General features: G+C 39.3%; 1 protein-coding gene across 41 annotated transcripts in view; it reads left to right on the top strand.

Annotated features, from left to right (window-relative positions):
- ARMH3 (armadillo like helical domain containing 3) overlaps positions 1-22,639 on the top strand; it is a 242,166-nt gene that overhangs the window by 13,622 nt on the left and 205,905 nt on the right. For 9 of the 41 annotated variants that reach the window (XR_011649008.1, XM_058298552.1, XM_058298546.1 and 6 more), the window contains 6 exons: positions 2,734-2,790; positions 13,206-13,338; positions 13,723-13,835; positions 16,537-16,593; positions 16,703-16,849; positions 18,717-18,824. Coding sequence is in view for 37 of the 41 variants with exons in the window: in XM_058298552.1 (XP_058154535.1) it covers positions 13,299-13,338; positions 13,723-13,835; positions 16,537-16,593; positions 16,703-16,849; positions 18,717-18,824 (465 nt within the window). In the remaining 4 variants the exon portion in view is untranslated. Of the gene's footprint in view, positions 1-2,733; positions 2,791-12,329; positions 12,455-13,205; positions 13,339-13,722; positions 13,836-16,536; positions 16,594-16,680; positions 16,850-18,716; positions 18,825-22,639 lie in introns of those variants that run through there. The other 32 variants (XR_011649010.1, XM_071215701.1, XM_058298554.2 and 29 more) reach the window with 11 other exon arrangements.

Raw genomic sequence — 22,639 nt, 5'->3', positions numbered from 1 at the left:
TTTTTTTTTTTCCCACACTGGGCGGCTCTCCTTCTGGGGCGCACTCCTTCCACGTGGGGCTTCCCTACACGGGGTCACTTCTGCATGGCACAGCACTCCTTGTGCACACAGCACTGCATGTGGCCAGCTCATCACACGGGTCAGTTCATCACATGGATCAGGAGGTGCTGGGTTGGAACCTTGGACCTCCCATGTGGTAGGCAGACTCCCTATCCATTGGGCCAAATCTGCCTCCCTTGGACACCTTTTGGCCATTTCTTTGATATTTCTGTGAGAGAGTTGAGCCCTGCCTGTCTACTTCGATGCCATCTTCCTGGAACTCCTCCAGAATTGTAACTTTAATTGAGTCTGGGTTTTGGATATTCTACTACATAGCAACTGATCTTTTGTACTAACAGGATATTCCAGTGTGGAGAATGGCTGACAGAGAGAAAGGACAATTTGGTGGCTTACCACTTCCTAACTATATTACTTTGGGCAAGGTCAAATTCTTGTTGTAAAATCAGATTGATTGTACCTCATTTGGTTATTGTGAGTTTTAAATACAGTATATAGTAAGTATTTAGAACAGTGCCAAGCATATAGTGACTACTCAGTAGTGTTTGTTATTATTAACACTCTGGGCGGGAGGCTGTGTTTTGAAAGATTTAGGAGGAATGAGTTATGAATTCCATCTCCAGGAATCAAAAAAATAAAAGTGCTAAAACAAAGGGATGTTAACCTATACTTGAGCTCTCCATGAGGAGAAATTAGAGAGGTGACTTTAAGAATGCAGGTCCTACTCTATTTTCATTTTAGAGATATAAAAGAATTAGAGTGACTAGCACTAAAAATGCATTAAAATGGCAATAGTTTGTAAGCTTGTTTTAGAGGTATTCTTTTAGGTGGGATGGGAGGAACCTGTGCCCCATGCTACTTAGAGAAGCTGTAAAGAGCAGCCATGTGGAGCAGTAGTATATGAATCCAGCAAGTGAGCTTAATCCCAAGAGCTTTCAAACAGAAGGAAAGAGACATGGAAGGAGCTAGCTTGAGAAATGGGGAGTTGGGGTTTGGAGGTAGAATAATCTTGTCTTCTGTTAAATGCTTTTGGTGTATTTATCACCAGGTAGTATGGTAGGCCTTGCAGAAAGATTTGGGGAATGGGTTAACTTCTGTCTAAAGAGGTAAAATTAAAAACAAACAAAAAACTTTCCATCTAGGGAAACTAGGAAGGTTTTAGGAGAGTCAGAGCAGGAAGGGAAAGATTGGTGGCTACCATATTTCAATTTTTGGCTTGATATAAACACATTGTTCTCTCAGATATTGGGTCAATAACTCATGACTAGATAATGGCAATATCTGACTCAGCTACAGTCCTGGGCAGATAGCTACATAAGATTTTTATCCCTCTCACTAGGCATAATGAATGACTATGGTCACTATGTCTTGTAGTGATCTTCTTTCATAGATAGACGAACTGAGGCTCAGCTTCCAAAGGAAGGTGATGCCTGTTGGTGAGTTTGGGAAGAATGAGATGGGGGTAGGTGAAGAACCCTTCAGTGCCTTTTCTAGAGACTTTGGAAGTTTTATTCATCCTTTCAATATCCTTTCAAATCCTGGTTTAAGAATTGGGTAATTCTTACATTTGGGTCAAGGTTTAATTTTAGTCTAGATAATTCTTTGTTTTGGGGGACCATTCTGTGTCTGTTTGTTTAGCAGATCTCTGACCTCTGCCGCGTGGATCCAATCTCCCCATCCTCCCCATCTGTGACAACCTAAACTGCCTCTAGACATTGCCAAATGGGAGGCAGAATTGCCCTGGTTGAGAAAACCACTGACCTGGGTGATTGTTAAAAATGTAGATTCCCTAGACCTTATCTTGAAAAGTTTGATTTCATTAGTGGAGCTGGGAGGATTTAGGATTTTACATCTCAGGAGGTACCCCAGGAGATCAAAGTACTGCTTTGGTAAAGCATATTCTTTCCTAAGCTGGGATCTGCCAAACTCACTTGGCTTGCTCTCCACTTACTCTTTCTCTTTTTTTTTTAAAAGATTTATTTATTTATTTAATCCCCCCCCCCCCCCCCCCCCGGTTGTCTGTTCTTGGTGTCTATTTGCTGCGTCTTGTTTCTTTGTCCGCTTCTGTTGTCGTCAGCGGCACGGGAAGTGTGGGCGGCGCCATTCCTGAGCAGGCTGCACTTTTCTTTTCACGCTGGGCGGCATTCCTCACGGGCGCACTCCTTGCGCGTGGGGCTGCCCCACGCGGGGGACACCCTTGCGTGGCACGGCACTCCTTGCGCGCATCAGCACTGCGCATGGCCAGCTCCACACGGGTCAAGGAGGCCCGGGGTTTGAACCGCGGACCTCCCATATGGTAGATGGACGCCCTAACCACTGGGCCAAAGTCCGTTTCCCTACTCTTTCTCTTTGGATTTATAATATCCATTCATTGTCAAGTATCAGTGAAAATTATCCTTAGTGCAATGACTAGGCTCAATTAAAATAGTATCAATTACATCCTGTAGTGAATATGAGTGTTTCAGCATTTTTATTTTTATAACCATATTTGATACATCTATCACTTTGACTAGATACTCAGATTCTTCTTCAGTTTTCCCTTCCAAGATTTCTACCATTCCATCTATTTGTCTGTTCCTGTTGGTTTCACTTCATTATCACCTATATTTAAATTCATATGCATACATCAGACTTTTTTTTTTTCCTTTCTACCATGGCTCCTCTTCACATTGGCAGACTAGAGTGATGAAATTTAAGGTATCTGGACACACCGAAGTTGGTTCATTAAGGTTGGTGAGTATATATTCTTCCCCTTCTATTTGGAACCTCTTCAGAGTTTCTCTGCAGGTCCCTAACTCTGTTTTTATTTAGGTTACTCTACTTCTGCTCATTCCTCTGCCCTTTGAAAGATTATATAGAATAGTGGTTAAGCTCAGGGACTATGATTTCAGACTGTCTGGGGTTGAGTTCTTGTTTTGTTACTTACAATTCTCTAACAACTTTGTGCTCCTGTTTTCTCAATGTGAAATTCCTAGGTCATAGGATTTTGTGAGAATTACATGAACTAATGTATATAAAGTGCTTAGAACCGTGCCTGGTACTTCGTAAGTGCTAAATAAGCATTAGAGCTTTAGTTGTTATTTTCAGTTGGTGTCCTGATACTGCAAGTCTGGGGTCTCTGTTCTAGTGGTCTGCTTGGATACTGTTAAATTTTCTTATAAATATGTGTGTGTATATACATTTTCAAAAATAATTTATTTTTAACTGTAAAATATGCATAACTTAAAAATCATTTTATTCATTTTAAGTTCAACAAATCTTTGATATTAAGTACATTGACAATACTTTATAACTTTCATCACTATTTCAAGACTCTTCATTATCCCAAACCAAAAGTCATACTCATTTAGCAATAACTCTTCATTCCTACCCCCCTTCAGCCACCATAACCACTACAGTCATACCTTGAGACTTGACTGCTTTGAAACATTTGGTACTCGAAGCATTTTGATGCAAAAATTTTGACCTGGTACTCGTTTGTTTGGTACTCGATGCTTGTTTGGTACTCGGTGCATAAACTAGAACTTGTCAGGGTTGGTTGCTTTGTGATTCACTACTCTTTCCATCTGAAACAAAGGATCATGCATTAGTCATGCGGTAGCCCTTGCCCTGTGCACATCCCATTGCAGTCTTACCTTATGTGGTCATTTTGTGTATTTTGAGTTTTTGGTTTTTTTTTTCCTTCTCATGGGTCCTAAGAAAATGAAGCAGTGGTAGTGCTGAGCAGAAAAGAAAATTACTTCACATTTCCATTGAGCAAAAAAAAAAAAGAATAGGTAAATATGAGAGCAGTGTTCACATTATTGATCCTGCTAGGGAATATGATATGCCTGGAACAACCATCTCCACCATCATTAAGAAAGAAGTGAAGAAAAGGCTGATGTTGCAGGAGTTAAAGGAGTAACAAAGCAGCATTCCCACATGCTCGAGGAGGTTGAAAAGCTGTTATTAATGTGGATAAACAAGAAGACAGTATATTGGAAGCCATGATATGTGAAAAAGCAAAAATGTTGCATGCTGATCTTTTGAAAAACAAACCGGAACGGAGTGAAGAGAGTGCTGAAGTTTTTAAGGCCAGGCACCAAATTATTAAAGTTTGATAATTTTAAAAAGAGAACCGGCATGAATTTGGCTTGGAAGAATTTGTGATCAGAACCTGTAAATCAGACAGTCTTCGAAGGGTTTGAGGCTGACCCCAAGCCTGCAGGTACAGAGGGTATAGCACCTCACTCCCACTCCAGAGGGTGCTGGGATCAGGTCCCAGTGCCGCTTAAAGAGAAGACAGGCAGACACAGAAGAACACACAGCGAATGGACCCAGAGAGCAGACAGCCCCTGTTGGTATGTCTTTTGTGCAGTTGACTTACTATAGTACTGTCAGCCTTCGTGAGAACAGGAAGGTTGGCTCCATTTGTTCCACTCGCCTGTTGCATAGCACCCAGTGGCACTATGAAACAGGGTCAGTCTGTAGGCAGTGTGCAATGTAAGGCTAAGGAAACTGAGTCATCACTAGCTGGTTATGCCCCAGGAGTCTCCAGCAGCAGTGTGCTTCTGTCTGCTTTGGGGACATGACTAGGTGATGCAGCAGATACTGTTAATGTTTTAAGAGGCCATACTAACTGGCCATGCCAATAACTCAAATGCAAAGATACCATGTGCAGGTTTGTTAGGGCCTGGTCTAAATGCGTGAATCTATTTGCCAGTTCCTTAAGGATATGTTGGTTTTGTGTACATGCCCCTTAGTGTAAGGCACTAAATGTAGTAGGAGCCATTATCAGGCCTCACAATCTTGTATAATATGTACTAGGTTAGAATATATAATGGGGATGCCCATTGTCTTAGCCAGGCACCAACCCATGACAGCTCCTCTTCAACCACTCTGTGTGTGTGTAGGCATAGGGCAGCTTTTTCATCACTTTTAGGGCTGGCTAACCTTAACTCTGGGTTTTGGGTATCATACAGGTACATAAAAATTCTAGGGAGCTATCAGGTTACACACAAAGAATAAAGCATTTCAGGATTTAGAAATAACAGAGATCAGAGCCTAGAAATAAATGTGACTGCTGCAAGAGCTTACAATCTAGACCATAATTTCTTTAAATAAAGCTATTTTAGAGATCATTAACTACAACTTATAGTGGAAGTTTTGTTTCATTTTACTTTTACACTTTTTACCAAGATTATGTTATTAGTTAAGACATAATTTGGGAGCAGATGTGGCTCAAGCAGTTGAGCACCTACTTCCCACATGGGAGGTTCTGGGTTCGGTTCCCAGTGCCTCCTAAAAACAATAACAAAACAAACAACAAGCCAAACAAAATGAAAAAACCGACTTGGGAAATTATGTGGCTCAGTGATTGAGTACCGGCTTCCCACATACCAGGTTCAGTCCCTGGCACCCATACCTCAAAAAAAAACCAAAAAAAACCAAAAATGAAACATAATTTATAGACTTGCCTTGCTTTTCCTTTAAGTCCCTTTTTGTTGAAGATGAGCTGACTCATGCTCCTTTAGAGAAGTATCACAGCAGAACAGTGTAACTAATAAGAGATTTTGGTTGTTTTCATAACATCACATTTTTCTGAGAAAAACTAAAACTGTAACTAATAATATCATCATGCAGATCAGCATTAGGGCAGAATAGATGATGAAAACTTTAAAAGTCTTTTGAGAATTTTATTCAATCCCCAAATATATAAGTAAATTGCACATTTAATGTCTTCTTCATGTTTTCTCTTTTAGAAAGATAATCTTTATCACAAAGAAACTTCAGCAGTACCAGAAGAAAATATTTTTCTAGTAAATTTTATGAGGACCTAAGATTCCCAGTGGAATCCAGATTATCCTCCTATTATTTTAATAATAATATTTCCCTCAGTAGTAAACATAAGTCACACAATATTTTATGACAGCTCATTTTTTTAAAACAGGTTAACACCTTGATAAAAATTCTGATCAGAATAAAATGTGACTAAAATTTAAAACATTGTCAAAATAACATCATATTTAATGTTTCTCACAGTTTATGCAAGTATTATATTTTACACTTTGGAATATATTTTCCATTGTGAATTAAAGCATAAATACATCATTAACTTTAATTTTCATAAACATATATATTTAAACCTCACTTTTTATAAGGTGTAGAACAAATTTTTTTTGTAACAGTTTGCAATTAAAGACATCCTTAAAGGTTTTATTAGGATAGTAAATGTTGTCAGGTCTGAACATTATATTTAAACAGGCCTCTATTTATCACAGTGACAAATAAGTTAGTAAAAAAGTTTAGAAAAGACTTAACTTCCAAAATAGCAGTGGCTCTCTTTTTTTCTTTTAAACCTTTAAGGATATGATTAAGCCATTCAGATAAAGCATTGATTATTTGTTATATATAAAATTTCAAAAGGACTTTTATATCCTTTCTTTCAAAACTGACCAACCATTTAAGAAAACTACTTTTTGTTAGCAATATCAACTTTAGGTTTTCACTTATAATTTGGCAGTTGGATTATTAATTACTCTTATCCCAAGGCTGTTAAAAAGGTTTAAATTGGGTAATTACAGGACAGACTATTCAAACTAAGGTTTATTCTATAATGTTTTCTTTGTCCCTATCGTTCTTAATTTTCAAGTCAATACATAGAGTTCAAAGCCAAACTTAAATTTCCCTATCTTATTATGCCTAGGCCTTCCCCCATAGTTCTCTAAAAGAAAAGGCCCTGGGGAGAGGGAGCAGGGTAGGTCAAGGAGCTTAGGAAGCCTTTTTTTTTTTTTTTTATTAGTTTTTGTTTTTTTTTTCCCAGGGGTACTGGGAAATGAACCCAGGCCCTCTTACATGGGAAGCAGGTGTGCAACCACTTGAGCTACATCAGCTCCCCTGATAGTTTTTATATTCAAATTTCTATATGACTTTTCCATCCTGTTTGGCTTTTCTTGGGGAGTATGAGCTAACATAAATGACAGGTCCCTTGGAGTCAGGGTTTTGATATGCCATAAAGGCCTGAACATAAGGCACCTACAGTCCATTTTCCCTGTCATAGAAAAGGTCTAATTGGAGTATGGTATTGTGATTAAGTGTTCCATTTTTGGACCATGTTTCTCTGTCCACTAATTTATATTGTATCTATGCAGTATCACACACAAAAAATGAGTTTTTTCCACTTTATGCTACCCAGTTGGAAAGCGCTCCAAAGGGACATCTCTGGGGGGAGTCTATAGGTTCAGAGAGAGAATTATCCATGTCCTGGTCCTAGGAAAGAAGAAGATGAGAAGGGAGAGATATAGTGGGTCCTCACGGAAAGTTCCTGAATGAGAGTGGGGTCCCTATGAGGGCTCTCCCTTCACTTCCTGAGTTCCAGTTTGGGACCTGGCATCCTAGGTCTTTACTGGCCAGGGGGCCTCCAGGCATCCCTGGAACCTCTTGATTGCTTGAGCATTTCCAAATTTTAAGAGGACAGAAACATCTGAAACAGAATTGGCAGGCACTAAAATGACTGTCTAGTCACTATTGATTGAGATTGATATGGGTTAGAAGGGTTTCTAACATGAAGAAGGCATGTCCCTGGAGGGTACTTCTGAAGGTATCTGAAAAATCTTTAGGGCAGTACACAAGGATTTGGAGACAATGTGCTTTGGAAGGAGTTGGGTCACATCCCATGACTAATACCATGTCCAGTTCTCCCTAGTGAAATGATGAGATCAGGGATTGTGAGGATAAAGGAGCACAAGGCAGGAAAAAGACTGCTAACTAGTGTTAATGGGTCACAAGAGGTGGTTAAATGAGAGATATATGGGCTCAGCTGTTTGTAGTTGGTCTGTGGATTGCCACAGAAACAACAAAATCTCCCTGATTGGCAGATTGGGCAGTGGGGACCTGCAATGTGGAGGAAGAAGCTTGCTGTCTCAGAACCAAAGGACATATCTAAGCTATGAGAAAAGTAAGGTTGTGAATAGTAAAAAGAGAGAACGGTAAAGAGGTAGAACAGGAAAAGCAGCTGGTAAACTCCTTAACTCATGTAATTTCCCACTCATACCGCTGTGGATGGCATCAGCTGTCAATCCATGTGGCCCTTAAATCTGCATGGTATGAGGAACAAGTCCTCCACCACCCTCCAGGGAAAGGGAGCCATGGTCAGGCAAGTGGATAGAGATTATGTTCTGTGGTTAAAAGGACAGAGCATTAAGGAGTAGGATGGAGAGGCCAGGGGCAGGTAGAAAAAGCTGACAGGCTGATACTTAATTTTCCTCTCCATTCATCAGTTGCCAAAATTTAATGTTGGAGAGGGTACCCTGAGAGATCTTGGAGAAGAACCTCAACCTAGGGTAGGAGGGTTCTTGACACAATTGCGAGAAATAATTCTAGCACTAGCCATATAGTGGTAGGAAAATTTCTTGTAAAGTGAAATACACACTCAAGATGGGAGTGCATGTGTTTTCATATGAGTTGCACAAGTTGCTACCAGTTTTCTTTATTACTCATATGGCTTCAAGTTACTATCTAGTATCCTTTTATTTTGGCCTGTAGGACTCTATCATTTCTTGTAGGGCAAGTCTTCTGGTAATGAATTTTTTCAGCTTTTGTTTATCTCTAAATGTCTTAGTTTCTCCATTTTTGAAGATAATTTAGGTGGGTATAGAATTCTTGGTTGACAATTTTTTTTCTTTAGGCACTTTAACAACTATAGAAATGATCCCTGAAAGTATAGTCTTTCTTTAGGCACTTTAAATAGGCCATTCCACTGTCTTCTGGCCTCCATGGTTTCTGATGAGAGAGCCGCTGTTAATTTTATTGTATCTGACAAGTTGCTTCTCTCTTGTGACTTTCAAAATCTTCCCTTTGTATTTGGATTTTGGTAATTTCACTATAATGTGTGTTGGTTTAGATTTCTTTGAGTATATCATGCTTGGAGTTTGTTGAGCTTCCTGGATGTGTGTATTCATGTTTTTAATCAGATGGAGTAAGTTTTTGGCCATTATTTCTGTAAATACTTTTTCTGCTCCTTCCTCTCTCCCTTGTCCTTCTGGGACTCCACTGGTGCTTATGATGCTATGCTTGATGGTGTCCACAGTTCATTTTTCTTCATTATTTTTCTTTCTACTCCTCAGACTAGATGTATTTGTCAGCCAAAGGGGTGCTGACGCAATATACAAGAAATTTGTTGGTTTTTATAAAGGGTATTTATTTGGAGTAGGAGCTTACAGATACCAGGCCATAAAGCGTAAGTTATTTCCCTCACCAAAGTCTATTTTCACTTGTTGGAGCAAGATGGCTGCCAACATCTGTGAGAGTTCAGGCTTCCTAGGTTCCTCTGGGCTCAGCTCCTATTTTCCCTGCAAGGTCAGCTGTAGACTATGAGTTCTCTAGACGTTGCCTCTCTCCTCAAGGTCAGCTGTAGATTATCGGGTGAACAGCTCTGTCTCTTTCCCCAGGGCTCCAGCTTAAGACTTCATCATCAAACTCCAACATCAAAACTCCAACATTAAGAACTCCCAACTCTGTCCTTTGCCATGCCCTAATGATGTGGCCCAGTTAAAGCCCTAATCATAACTCAGTCAGGCCCAGGTACAGATCAGCTTACAAACATAATCCAGTATCTGTTTTTGGAATTCATAACTATCAAACTGCGATACTGGATAATTTCAATTATTTTGTCTTCTAGGTCACTGATCCTTTATTCTGCTTGTTCATATCTGCTGTTAAATCTATTTATTGAGTTTTAAATTCTATTTACTATACTTCACAGCTCCAAAATTTCTGTTTGGTTCCATTTTTATAGTTTCCCTCTCTTTGTTTTGTTCAGAAAACTTTTTCCTAATTTCATTTAGTCCTTTGTAATGGATTCCTTTAGCTTATTGAACATACTTAAGGTAATTGATCTAAAGTCTTTGACTAATAGTTGCAATGTATGAGCTTCCTCAGGGATGGTTTCTGGCAGTTCTTTTTTTTCTGTTAATGGGCTATGCTTTCCTGTTTCTTTGTGTGTTTTGTAATTTTTTGTTGGAAACTGGACATTTTGAGTATGATGTTGTTATAACTGGAAATCTTGTTCTCCCACTTCTCTGGGATTGCAAGGTATTGTTGTTATTGCTGAGGGTTAGAGCTGTCAGTCTGAGAATTTTCCAAACTACTTTTTCTCCCAAATGGGGAATGGAAAGGGAAAAGAGGAGAAAAAAAGAAAAGGTTAAAGGTACTGCCTTTTGGAAGCTGTCTCACCCAGTGAGCCGACCCATGCGGGAATGTCACCCTGTGCAGGAGTGCTGCCCTGCTCAGGAATGCCATCCTGCAGAAGAAGGCCACCCCGCGCAGGAGTGCCGGCTGACGCAGAGAGCTGGCATAGCAAGATGACGCAACAAGAGACAGAGAGGAGAGAAAATAAGAAGACGTAGTAAAACAGGGAGCAGAGGTGGTGCAAGAGAGAAACCGCCTCTCTCCCAGTCCGGAAGGTCCCAGGATCAGTTCCTGTAGCAGCCTAATGAGAATACAAGCAGACACAGAAAAACACACAGCAAATGGACACAGAGAGCAGACAGTGGGGATAGAGGGTAGGGGGAGAATTAAAAAAAAAAAAAAAAGATACTGCCTCTTTAAAACTCTACTGTTGCTTTTACCTCAGTGGGGTTGGAAAAATGGCTACCCTGAAAGCTGGCCCCCCAGTCCTGAAAGCAAGGGGGAGGATGTAAAACAGTTTACCCTTTATATTACTGATATCTTTATGTTACTCATATTCTAGAACTTACTGTTCTGATAGTCAGATATTTTACTTGCAAATTTAGGAGTACAGGATTAATTTCTGGGACCTAAAGAAAATCTTTTTATTTTAGGTACTGGGGCTGGGGATTGAACCCCAGACCTCATATATGGAAAGCTGGCACTCAATCAATGAGCCATATCAGCTCCCCAGACTTAGACTTTTTCATTTGTTTGCTTGTTGTTTGTTTTGTTTTTTGTTTTTAGGAGGCATCAGGGACCAAACCTGAGACTTCCGTGTGGGAAGCAGGCTTTCAAATGCTTGAGCCACATTTGCTTCCCCTAAAGAAAATCTTTTTGTAAGAGTTCTACACTCCTCCCAGTCCACCATCGTAGAAACATACTTGTTTCCCATGTACCATTGATAGAAGTGCTGGCAGCAGAGAAGACTTTATGTTGTCAGTTTCCAGTGCCATTTCAGGCAGGTTAGGTAGTAAATTCCAGTTGCTGTCATGGTGACAGAGAGTAATTAGTTGAGGCCCTTGTCTAAATTTCCCCTTGCTCCAAATGGAAGGAGAGTGCTGCAAATAATTTTTTTTTTTCAATTTATTTCTCTCCCCTCCCCCTCCCCCCACCACCAGTTGTCTGCTCTCTGTGTCCATTCACTGTGTGTTCTTTTGTGGGAATCTGTGTCTCTTTTTGTTGCATCATCTTGCTGCATCAGCTCTCTGTGTGTGTGGCGCCATTCCTGGGCAGGCTGCACTTTCTTTTTGCGCTGGGCGGCTCTCCTTACAGGGCGCACTCCTTGCTCATGGGGCTCCCCTACGCAGGGGACACCCCTGCATGGCACGGCACTCCCTGTGCGCATCAGCACTGTGCATGGGCTAGCTCATCACATGGGTCAGGAGGCCCTGGGTTTGAACCCTGGACCTCCCGTGTGGTATGTGGACTCCCTATCCATTGGGCCAAATCCACTTCCCATGAAAATAATTTAATTTCTTAGGAAATGTGGTACTTTGGATTGGAATTATTTTCTTCCTCCTATTCTCTTTTGCTTATTTGAAAGCATTTTGAATAAGGGAAAGTGAGTTTATTAGATTTGGTGTGGCCCGTGATTAGCTGTAACCCAATTATAACTTTTCAGAGGGGTATGTTTGTAAACATGTGCATTTCACATCCAGGAACTTGTGGTTACCACTATTCCTGCTAATCCATTGATTGAAGGTGAGCACATGAAAGATCTATATACACTACACTTATCCACAGTGCTAAGGATTGCTTTGGTTTTTATTTGTTTTGATAGATTGATTTCCAATTTTTCCCCTATAAGAACATCTTCTTGACGACCTATTTAAACGACACAGGAATGTTTTCATTGGAGGTTGTATTTCATGCTTTAAGGCAAAGCCATGATAATATAAATTGCCAAAAGGGTCTTTCTTTTATTGTTATTATTTCCTTCAGTTTTCTCTAGACCATAATTGAATTTGAAGGCTTAGTGAGGCCTCAGTAGAGATAGGTATTATTAAAATTCTAAGTCAGACCTCAGACTTTTCAGTATTTTTATTTATTTTTTCTTATTTCAGAATCAGTCACTGAGTGTTTATCATGAGCCAAGTACTTATAGAAGAAGTGTAAGATATAGTCTCTGTCCTAAAGAGGTTTAATATCTAGTTGGGGACATTTTCTGCGCTTTGGTATATGCTCAAAGGTGAATCTCTTTTTTGTCTGTATGTTTTAGAGAAAGACAATATCTGAAATATAGCCTTTTATACCATATGGTACATCTCTGCCTTAAACAAAATTTTGATTTTGATTGGAAAGATAGTGCTTATTTTCTAAAAGTTTTTGAACAAGGTTTGCTTCGCTGCTTTGGATTTGTCTGGAAGTAAAATCAGGCTATCTGTCCTCCAAAGCTTGTCATTGGATGAGATTAAGTTTCACAAGTAGAGACTAGGATTTAGGAAAGAGAGAGGAACTTTGTCAATAATTTGAAGAATCTGGAAAATGAGGGAATCTTTGTAAACCCACAGTAGAAACCTATGAGATTTTGAACCCAGGACCTCGTACATGGAAAGCAGGCGCTCAACCACTGAACTACATCCTGCTCCCTAATGAGAGTTGGTTTTTTCATTTGTTTTGTTTTGTTTTTAGAAAGTACCAGGGATCAAATCCAGGACCTCGTACATGGCAAGCAGGTGTTCAACCTCTTGAGCAACATCTGCTCCCTGAATTCTTGCTTGAAAAATTTTTTGAGTATTTTTTGAAGTAGGATGGGAAAAGTTGGGCTTGCTTCATGGAATTGCTTTTATGTAGAATTGAAAAAGACATTGAAGGTTGATCTAAAATGGTGTTACAAATATATACAATTAAATTTGAAAGAAGTATTTGATTGTTGTTTTAAAATCATATTTAATTATTGGCCTTTTAACTTCTATTTTCTCCTTTGGGTCTCTTTCCAGAGGAATTTCTGAAGACAGTCAAATGCAGTGTGACTTATGAAGTAGTGAAGGCCAAGTACTTTATGGTGACATGGACCCACTTACTTTGGGGAAATGGAGCACATCATTCTGCAGCACAGTTCCTGCCTTAATGGTCCTAAGCTCAATCAATACTTGAAATTTAACTTCACCATCAGTCTGTGGGCAGAGTATAATTTGCAGCCTTCCTTCCATCAACCTCAAATATATGGCCAGAACTATTATAGATGGAGCTAGTTATACTTTGCTGTTTGGTTTTGGATAGGCTTTAAGCATTGTCCACTGGCAACACGTTATAAAATGTGTTGTGCTTTTCCAAGTAATGATTTAAACCCTGACATTACCTTGGTCAGGGGAGGGAGGTTTGGTAGATATATGTGATCCATGGCATGACTATTTACTTCTTCTTCCTAAAAATTTTCCCACTGAGACTCATTTCAGTATTCTGTCCAGTATCTTGAAAAGCATTTTGGCACTGACCATGGCTTTCCTTTCACAGATTCTTTAACCATGGCACAAGTAGAGAAACGGGGAGGGTTGCTCCGGAAATCTTCAGCCTCAAAAAAACCATTGAAGGAAAAAGTGGTGCTGATGTATGATGAGATCTTCATGGTAAGACCTGAAACCATGCCATTTTGCATAGCTTGACTTCCTCCCTCCCTCCCTCCCTCCTTTCCTTCCCTATTTCACTTTATTTCATTAGAACTTACAGTTTAACACTTTATTTATTTATTTTTAAATTATAGCAGTTGCAGGTTTACAGAAAAATCATGCAGAAAGTTCAGAGTTCCCATAGAGGCATACCTTGTTTTATTGCACTTTACTTGATTGCACTTCGCAGTTATTGCGATTTTTGCAGATTGAAGGTTTGTGGCTACCCTGCCTTCAGCAAGTCTGTTGGCACCATTTTTCCAATAGCATGTGCTCACTTTGTGTCTCTGTGTCACTTTTTGGTAATTCTTGCAATATTTCAAACTTTTTCAATGTTATTTTATGTTATAGTGATCTGTGATCAGTGAACTTTGATATTACTATTGTTTGTTTATGGATGCCATGCACCATGTCCATCTAGCACTGAAAACTTAATCAAGAAATGTTGTATGTGTTATGACTGTTCCACTGATGGGCTGTTTCCCTGTCTTAATTTTTTTTTTTTTAATTTTTAAAGATTTATTTATTTATTTAATTTCCCCCCTCCCCTAGTTGTCTGTTCTTGGTGTCTATTTGCTGCGTCTTGTTTCTTTGTCCGCTTCTGTTGTCGTCAGCGGCACGGGAAGTGTGGGCGGCGCCATTCCTGGGCAGGCTGCACTTTCTTTTCACGCTGGGCGGCTTTCCTCACGGGCGCACTCCTTGCGAGTGGGGCTCCTGCACGCGGGGGACACCCTTGCGTGGCAAGGCACTCCTTGCGCGCATCAGCACTGTGTATGGCCAGCTCCACACGGGTCAAGGAGGCCCGGGGTTTGAACCGCGGACCTCCCATATGGTAGACGGACGCCCTAACCACTGGGCCAAAGTCCGTTTCCCTCCCTGTCTTAAAAGGAGGGAAGAAGGCCGGGGAGTTTCTTTTCCGAATATTGTTAAGGAAGATATGTCTTTGTAATTTGGCTTAAGGATCTTTCTGTTCTAGATGTTCCATGAAGTTCCTTTTGGCCCTAGAATTCTATGACTCAGATATTTTAAAAGGATACATTATATTCCATCTCAAATTGTTGGTGGACAGAACAATTGCTTAGAATTTCTCATTCTCCAATTATGTGAATAACTGAGGAGTTATTAGCTGTTGGATTGAGGATTTCTTTGGGTCTTCAGAACTGCTGTTTTATCATTGTTCAAGTCTATGTTGTAAAATATACCCTATCAATGAAGATAAGAGTAATTAGATGCCTTGCAGAAGTATTTACCTTCTGTATTTTGAATTCCTCTATATGCCTGTCACTGTTCTAAATGTTTCATTAAATACATCAGTCTAATTCTGACAAGAACTCTGCAAGAGCACTGGGAATATCCTCATTTTACAGATGAGGAAACTGGGAATCATAGCTGGAAGTTGATGGAGCTGTGATTTGAACCCAGGTATCTGACTATAAAGCCCTTACTTTCAACTTTGCCATGTGGTCCAGAAGAAATAATATGATCAAATAAAACATTTAATTGTTGGCAAACCTTAGAGAATTAATTCTCCAGGAGCCAACAGTTTGACATGTAGAAAATTTATACAGAATTGCCCAGATTGGGATAGAGAAATGAATAGGTAGTGGGATCCTGCTCTTTGTGTGTTGAGCAAGCTTAGTATACATACAACTCTTGCTTGAGTATGCTTTGGAGATGAGTTCCCTGGGTCCTATATATAGAGAATAGAATGCCGTAACAGAAGTATGAGAATCAAAGTATAACCCTTTCTAGGGAGTAGGACTTAAGAGAAAGGGATAGGAAGAATTTATTAAATGAGGACCTTATGAGAAGACCAGAAATGATGTTTCTCTTTGCCATCCTCAATTAAAAACCAGAAGAGATTCTTAGTACAATATTTTGTTATTAGATCTGCAGTTCTTTATTAATGACGTTAACTCTTGGTAATAATTTAAAAGGTCAATTTAAGGTAAGATGATGGTGGGCCATTGACCTACTGATTTTGTTATATCATTGCCTTTTTATAAAATATGGGTTCTTTTTTCCTATTTCATCTATTAACCAGAAGCCTCTGACTTCCTGGAATTTCTCTTTGAAAATTATTGCTAAGAAGTTTTGGTTTCTATCACCATAATTTTGCTAACCTTTTGGACTAATTTGAATTAAGAAAAGGGCATATTAAAAGTTCGGTACGGACTGAATGTAGGAAGGCATTCAGTCAATATGGGATGTTATAAAATCCCTTTCTGTAATTAGATGATACAGGTTTTGACTCCTGTACCTGTGAAGGTCACTTAATTTTGTGGACCCTTTTTCCTGAAAGGAGAATGATGGTAATATCTACCTTACCTGGCTTACCAGGCCATTAAATGTATATGAAAGGGCTTTGAAACTGAATACCATACAAATGCAAGGGAGGCTTGTTGTGACTTAACCTATTCAGATGTTTAGGTTTTCTTTTTGCTATATATCTATGCATATGCATATATCTATGCACAATGTCTTCCAGTTGGGAAAGAAAGAACCAAACAAAACTTGTTTTCTCTCCCATTTAAGCAGTTTAGAATGACCACAGGTTTTCAAAGTTTGAAATGTGAGGTTGATGATGTATAGTGACCCTACCAAATGTATTCTTAATGCTTTGGTGATAGCTGGGCTGAACCTGCTTATTTTCTTGTTTCAGACAGAGGACCCCAGTAAGTGCAGTCCTCGGTTTTGGGAGGAGCTTTTTCTCATGAAGGTAAGACTTGGTGGCATCTGTGGGTTTTCCTGGTAACTGAGATTGCCTTCTCATATGTTCTAGGTACTGCACTAAAAATGCATTCAGGTTCTTGTCATTTCCTTGGCAGGTGAATTTAGAGTACCTAGAAGGCAAGCTAGAATCTCTTGATGGTGAGGAGCTAATGAAGATCAAGGACAATATTAATTGCTTATTTCAACACTGCATCCAGGCTCTCAGAGAGGAGCATCCCATTCGAGTTGTCAATGCATTGCAGGTATAAGGCTGGGAGACTGGGAAATTCTTGTTTAACAGGAGAAAGGAATTTTAACAGATCAGTTGGAACCCGAGGAAACTAGAATTACCGTTAGGTATGAAATTTTCTTCTTTCTTTCTCTCTCTCTTTCCTACTCTCTTCAGTCTCCAGTTTTCTGTTCCTCTCTCCCTCCCTTTATTTCTGTAATCAAATACCTATACCATGCTTGTCTGGCCATCTCCCTGATTAAAACAAATTGACATTTTGTCCATTTGTGTAATTTGATTTAATGTCAAGGCAGATTGACAGAATTCTTGCTATTACTTCAGTAAAGGAAGTGAGAGAGAGGAAAACTGAAGCAAAAGTGTTAGGTGTATAGCAGAATTTAAAATAAGAGATTCTTAGTGCAGTATTTTCTCACCATATCAGGAGTTCTTAATCTGAGATTTCAGGGGGTTCTTGACTCTGCTGAAATTATATATAATATTTTATATGTATTTATAAATTTTCTGGAAAGAGGGCTTTCATCAGATTCTCAAAAGGGTCTACGTAAAAATACATTAATAGTCAGTGTTCTTAATGCTATGAGGAAGATTCATTCAGCAACTGTTTTTTGAATGACTGTTATGTGCTAAGCATTGGGCTGGGTTGTCTTGAGGGCAAAGACTTTGATAATTTATTCAATACTTTATTCCTAGTATGTAGAATAGTGTCTGGCAGATGGTTGGCACTAGAAGTAAATTCTTGTTGAATGAAAACAAAGTTTTTAAAGGTTACAATCTAGTGGGTTCAGTATAGCCAAGGTTGGGCTGAGTACTTTCTGTGGTGATTGACAAGGTTAGAATATCAACAATCTGTGACAGAATAAAGGATTTTATTGAAATTTTTGGTAGATCGTTTTTAAGTTTCTAACTTAGTAGTTGGCTGATTGCTTTGTGAGCCCAAGTGTTCTCATCGGTGGAATTGGAATAATAATTACTTCTTGAATTGCTGTCCCAGAAAGATGGACCATGTATATCCTTTGACTTTGTTAACCAGTGGCACAGTAAGTTACTAATTTTGAACATCACAGTTGTAAGGGCTCAGTGAAGAAAGTTGAAATGAAAGTTGGAAATTGTACTTCTAGTCATTGCAGTGGCCAACTGTTGGGCATAAATTATAAACTGCTCTCACTTCAGACAGAGAAAATGAATTGACATCAAGCCACTTGGTCACCCATAAAAATAATAGGAAATGATTTTAATAGCTAACACTTACTGAGCTATCACAAAGTTCCAGATACTGTTTCAGGGACTGTTCTAAGTACTTCACAGTATTTTGTCATATAATCCACACAACATCTCTATGAGGTGGGTACTATTATTATCATTCCCATTTTATAGATGAGACAAGTGGTGCACTGAAAAATTAATTTGCTCAAGGCCACACAGCTAGTAAATAAATTTAAGATTTGAAGCAGTTGGATGTTATCATATAAGGGTTTAGTTATTGAAAATACAATGATTAAAAATGCTAAACTATCATGTAAGCACTAAGATTAATTTTAAATAAGGGAAAGCACCACAAGTCCCATGACTCTTAACTCAAGAAGCAATTTTTTATTTTTTTGATGTCACCTTCCAGTCTTTGCAGTGCAATTTTTCAAGAGGATGACCAAAAAAAAAAAAAAAAGGAGAGAGAGAATGGCATGAAATCCAGTTGCTGTTTGTCTTTTAATTTCTGGATTCTTTGCATATTAAGACTCAGAGTGTGTTTTGGAGCTCAGAGTAACAGAAATTGAAATAGTTGTGTAAGGAGAAGGTTCTGAGGTTGTAATATGAAACTACAGCTCTAGAGCCATTCTCGTTTTGAGACTTCCTCTCTGGAAAGAATTCTTTCATCTCTGCAGACCTTGTGTGCACTCATTCGAGGAGTCCATCAGAAGAATAAATCTACCTCTGGGTTTGACATTATCAACATGCTGATGGGCTTTGACAAGGCGGAGCTGTGCATGAAGGTAAGGCATAAGCTACAGATGTTCCTGTGAACACCTACTTCTTAAAGCTGTTCTTGGTTATCTGCAGACAGGTAGATGTGCTAAAAATTTTGGTCACAGATAGATACAGATGATTGAATTTGGCATTGAATTATTTGGATATTCTTATTTAACAGATTTGGTTTATCTGAATGAAGGGAATTTTTTTTTTTCATTTGTCAGTCTGCTCTTTAATGAACTAAAGTTTCAATTCATTGGAGGCAAATTTTTAATTCAAATTTGAATTGAGCATCCTTTGTAGGTTAAAGACTAAGCATTTGATTTTATTATTTGTATTATATGGTCATACATTCTTTTTATTTATGTTTAAATAAAATGTAACAAAAATATTATACAGGGATAGCTTTAATTTTAAACTTTTAGCTTTTTTATTTAATATAATGACTTTGATTTTTTAAATCAGAATTTTAATTTCTACTATTTGACATTATCTCTTTTTAATAATAGCTTTATTGATATATATAATTCACATATCACACAATTCACCCCTTAAAAATACACAGTTTGAAAAAAAAAAAGTATATAGTTTGGTGGTTTTTATTATACTCAGATTTGTCCAACCATTGCAGTATCTAATTTCAGAACATTTTCATTACCCCATAAAGAAATCTTGTACCCATTAGCAGTCACTTCTCATTGCCCCTCCCTCTGGCTCCTGGTAGCTACCACTAATTTACTTATGTTTCTATGGATTTGCTTATTCTAGACATTTCGTATAAATGGAGTCATACAATACGTAGCCTTCTGTGTCTGGTTTCTTTCTTTGTATAGTGTTTTCAAGGTTTGTCCATGTTGTAGGATGTATCAGTATTTCATTTCTTTTTATTTTTTATTAGAGAACTTGTAGGTTTACATGTATAGAATACAGTTTCCACATACCACCCTATTATTAACATCTTGCATTAGTGTGGTAAATTTGTTGGAATTGATGAAAGAATGTTTTTATAATTGTACTATTAACTATAGTCCATGGTTCACCTTGAGATTCACTGTATTATACAGTCCTACGGGTTAAAAAATTTTTTTTTTATTCTAGTAATATATACAACCCAAAGTTTCCCCTTTTAACCCTCATAAAAAATATATTTCAGTGCTGTTAATTACTCTCACAATGTTGCACCACCATCACTAACATCTCTTAACAAATAGGAACTCTACAATTTAAGAATTAATTCCCCATTCCCTACTCCCATCCTGGCTCTTGGTAACCTATATTCTAGTTTTTGACTCTTTAAGAATTTCCGTGTTTTAATTATTTCATATAAATGAGATCTTACAGTACAGGCATACCTTGTTGTATTGCGCGTCACTTTCTTGCGCTTTGCAGAAATTGCATTTTTACAAATTGAAGGTTTGTGGCAATCCTGTGTTGAGCAAGTCTGTTGGCACCATTTTGCCCATGGCATATACCCACTTCGTTTCTTTGTATCACATTTTAATTAAGGTATGTACATAGTTTTCTTTTTAGACATAATGCTATTGTACACCTAATAGGCTACAGCATAGTGTAACTGAAACTTTTATATATGCACTGGGAAACCAAACAATTAGTGTGACGTACTTTACTGCAATATTTACTTTTTTGCGGTGGTCTGTAACCAAACCTGCAGTATCTCCAGTGTATGCCTGGATTTGTCCTTTTGTGTCTGGCTTATTTCACTCAACATGATATCTTCAGAGTTCATCCAAGTTGTCTCATGAATTAGAACTTCATTCCTTTTTAATGCTGTATAGTATTCCATTATGTGTACACTCTGCATTTTGTTTATCCATTTATTGGTTGATGTACACTTGGATTGCTTCCATCTTTTGGCAGTTGTGAAATAATGCTATTATGAACATCTGTGTGCAAATATCTGTTCAAGTCTCTGCCTTCAATTCATTTGGGTATATATTTGGAAGTGGGATTTCTGGGACATACGGTAATTTTATACTTCTTGAGGAACCTCCAAACTGTTTTCCACAGTGGCTATACCATTTTACATTCATCAGTGAATGAATGTTTTTCTCCAGATCCTTTCCAACACTTGAAATTTTCCATTTTTCAAATAGTGGGGTATGAAATGGAATCTGATTTTGGTTTTGATTTGCATTTCTCTAATGACTAATGATGTTGAGCATCTTTTCATGTACTTTTTGGCCATTTGTATATCACCTTTGGAGAAATATCTATTCAAGTCTCTTGCCCATTTTTTAATTTTTTGGTTTTTTTTGGTCTTTTTGTTCTTGAGTTATAGAATTTCTTATACTGGTTTTTTTTTTTTTTTTAGATTTATTTAGTTATTTATTCCCCTCCACCCCACCCCAGTTGTCTGTTCTCCGTGTCCTTTTTTTTTTTTTTTTAAAGATTTATTTATTTATTTATTTCTCTCCCCTTCCCTCCGCCCCGGTTGTTTGTTCTCTGTGTCTATTTGCTGCATATTCTTTTGTCTGCTTCTGTTGTTGTCAGCGGCACGGTAATCTGTGTTTCTTTTTGTTGCGTCATCTTGCTGTGTCAGCTCTCCGTGTGTGCAGTGCCATTCCTGGGCAGGCTGCACTTTTTTTCACACTGGGTGGCTCTCCTTACGGGGGTACTCCTTGCGCATGGGCCTCCCCTACACGGGGGACATCCCTGTGTGGCAGGGCACTCCTTGCGCGCATCAGCATTGCGCATGGGCCAGCTCCACACGGGTCAAGGAGGCCCGGGATTTGAACCGTGGACCTCTCATGTGGTAGACGGACGCCCTAACCACTGGGCCAAGTCCGCTTCCCCTCTCTGTGTCCTTTTGCTGCGTGTTCTTCTTTTGTCTGTTTCTGTTGTTGTCAGGGGCATGGGAATCTGTGTCTTTTTTTGTTGCATCATCTTGCTGCGTCAGCTCTCCATGTGTGCAGCACCATTCTGGGCAGGCTGAACTTTCTTTCGCCCTGGGTGGCTCTCCTTACAGGGAGCACTCCTTGGGTGTGTCCTATGTGGGGGACACCCTGCGTGGCAGGGCACTCCTTGTGTGCAGCAGCACTGTGCATGGGCCAGCTCCACACGGGTCAAGGAGACCCAAGGTTTGAACCATGGACCTCCCATATGGTAGACAGATGCCCTATCCATTGGGCCAAGTCTGCTTCCCCCCTATACTGGATATTAAACCCTTATCAGAGGGAAGTGAACTTGGCATCAGGGACCAATAAAGCTTCTTCCAACTTTCTCCTTTGCCAGAAGTAGGGACAGAGTCACAGCTATGTGGAATAATCCACATGTAGGTCTAGACTGTAATTGCCCAGAGAGACTGATGAAGCTTTACATCTCCTTCTCCCCTGCCCTGGGTGGGAATGGAGCAGGTGTGGGCATCAGTCTATTCAGTGTGAGTCCAAGTTGACCGCATTTGCTCTGGTAGACTTCTGATTTTCAGTCTATGCCAGCCAAAGTTCCCTGCAGTTACCTGTATAGGCTGGTGCAGGGCTCCTCAGCCTTCTCCCGGCCAGAGGCGGGCCTGAAGCCTAGGCGGGCTGCAGGCTGATCTGCATGAAAGAAACTGGTTCCTTTAACTGGAATAGTTTCAGTCAGCCTGGCTTCCCCTCTGGCTGGGGGCGGGGTCAGAATGCTGACTTGGGCTTGTTCACACCCCAGCTGTTCCCAGGGTTATATGTTAGCCTGCCAGGTCTCCCAATCAGTTGCCGAAATCCATCCGCAGCCAACCGTCTCCTCCTCCCCTGGTTCTGGGAAATGGAGCTTCCAGTTACAGTCACAGAGCAGCTCCTGGGGTGGCTTGTGCTACTAGAGTAGGATGATCACTGGGCTCCAC

Source organism: Dasypus novemcinctus, chromosome 6 (genome assembly GCF_030445035.2).
Source record: "Dasypus novemcinctus isolate mDasNov1 chromosome 6, mDasNov1.1.hap2, whole genome shotgun sequence".
NCBI lineage: Eukaryota > Metazoa > Chordata > Mammalia > Cingulata > Dasypodidae > Dasypus > Dasypus novemcinctus.
The sequence above is the reverse complement of the archived record's forward strand: the minus strand, read 5'-3'. Positions and strand labels throughout refer to the sequence as shown.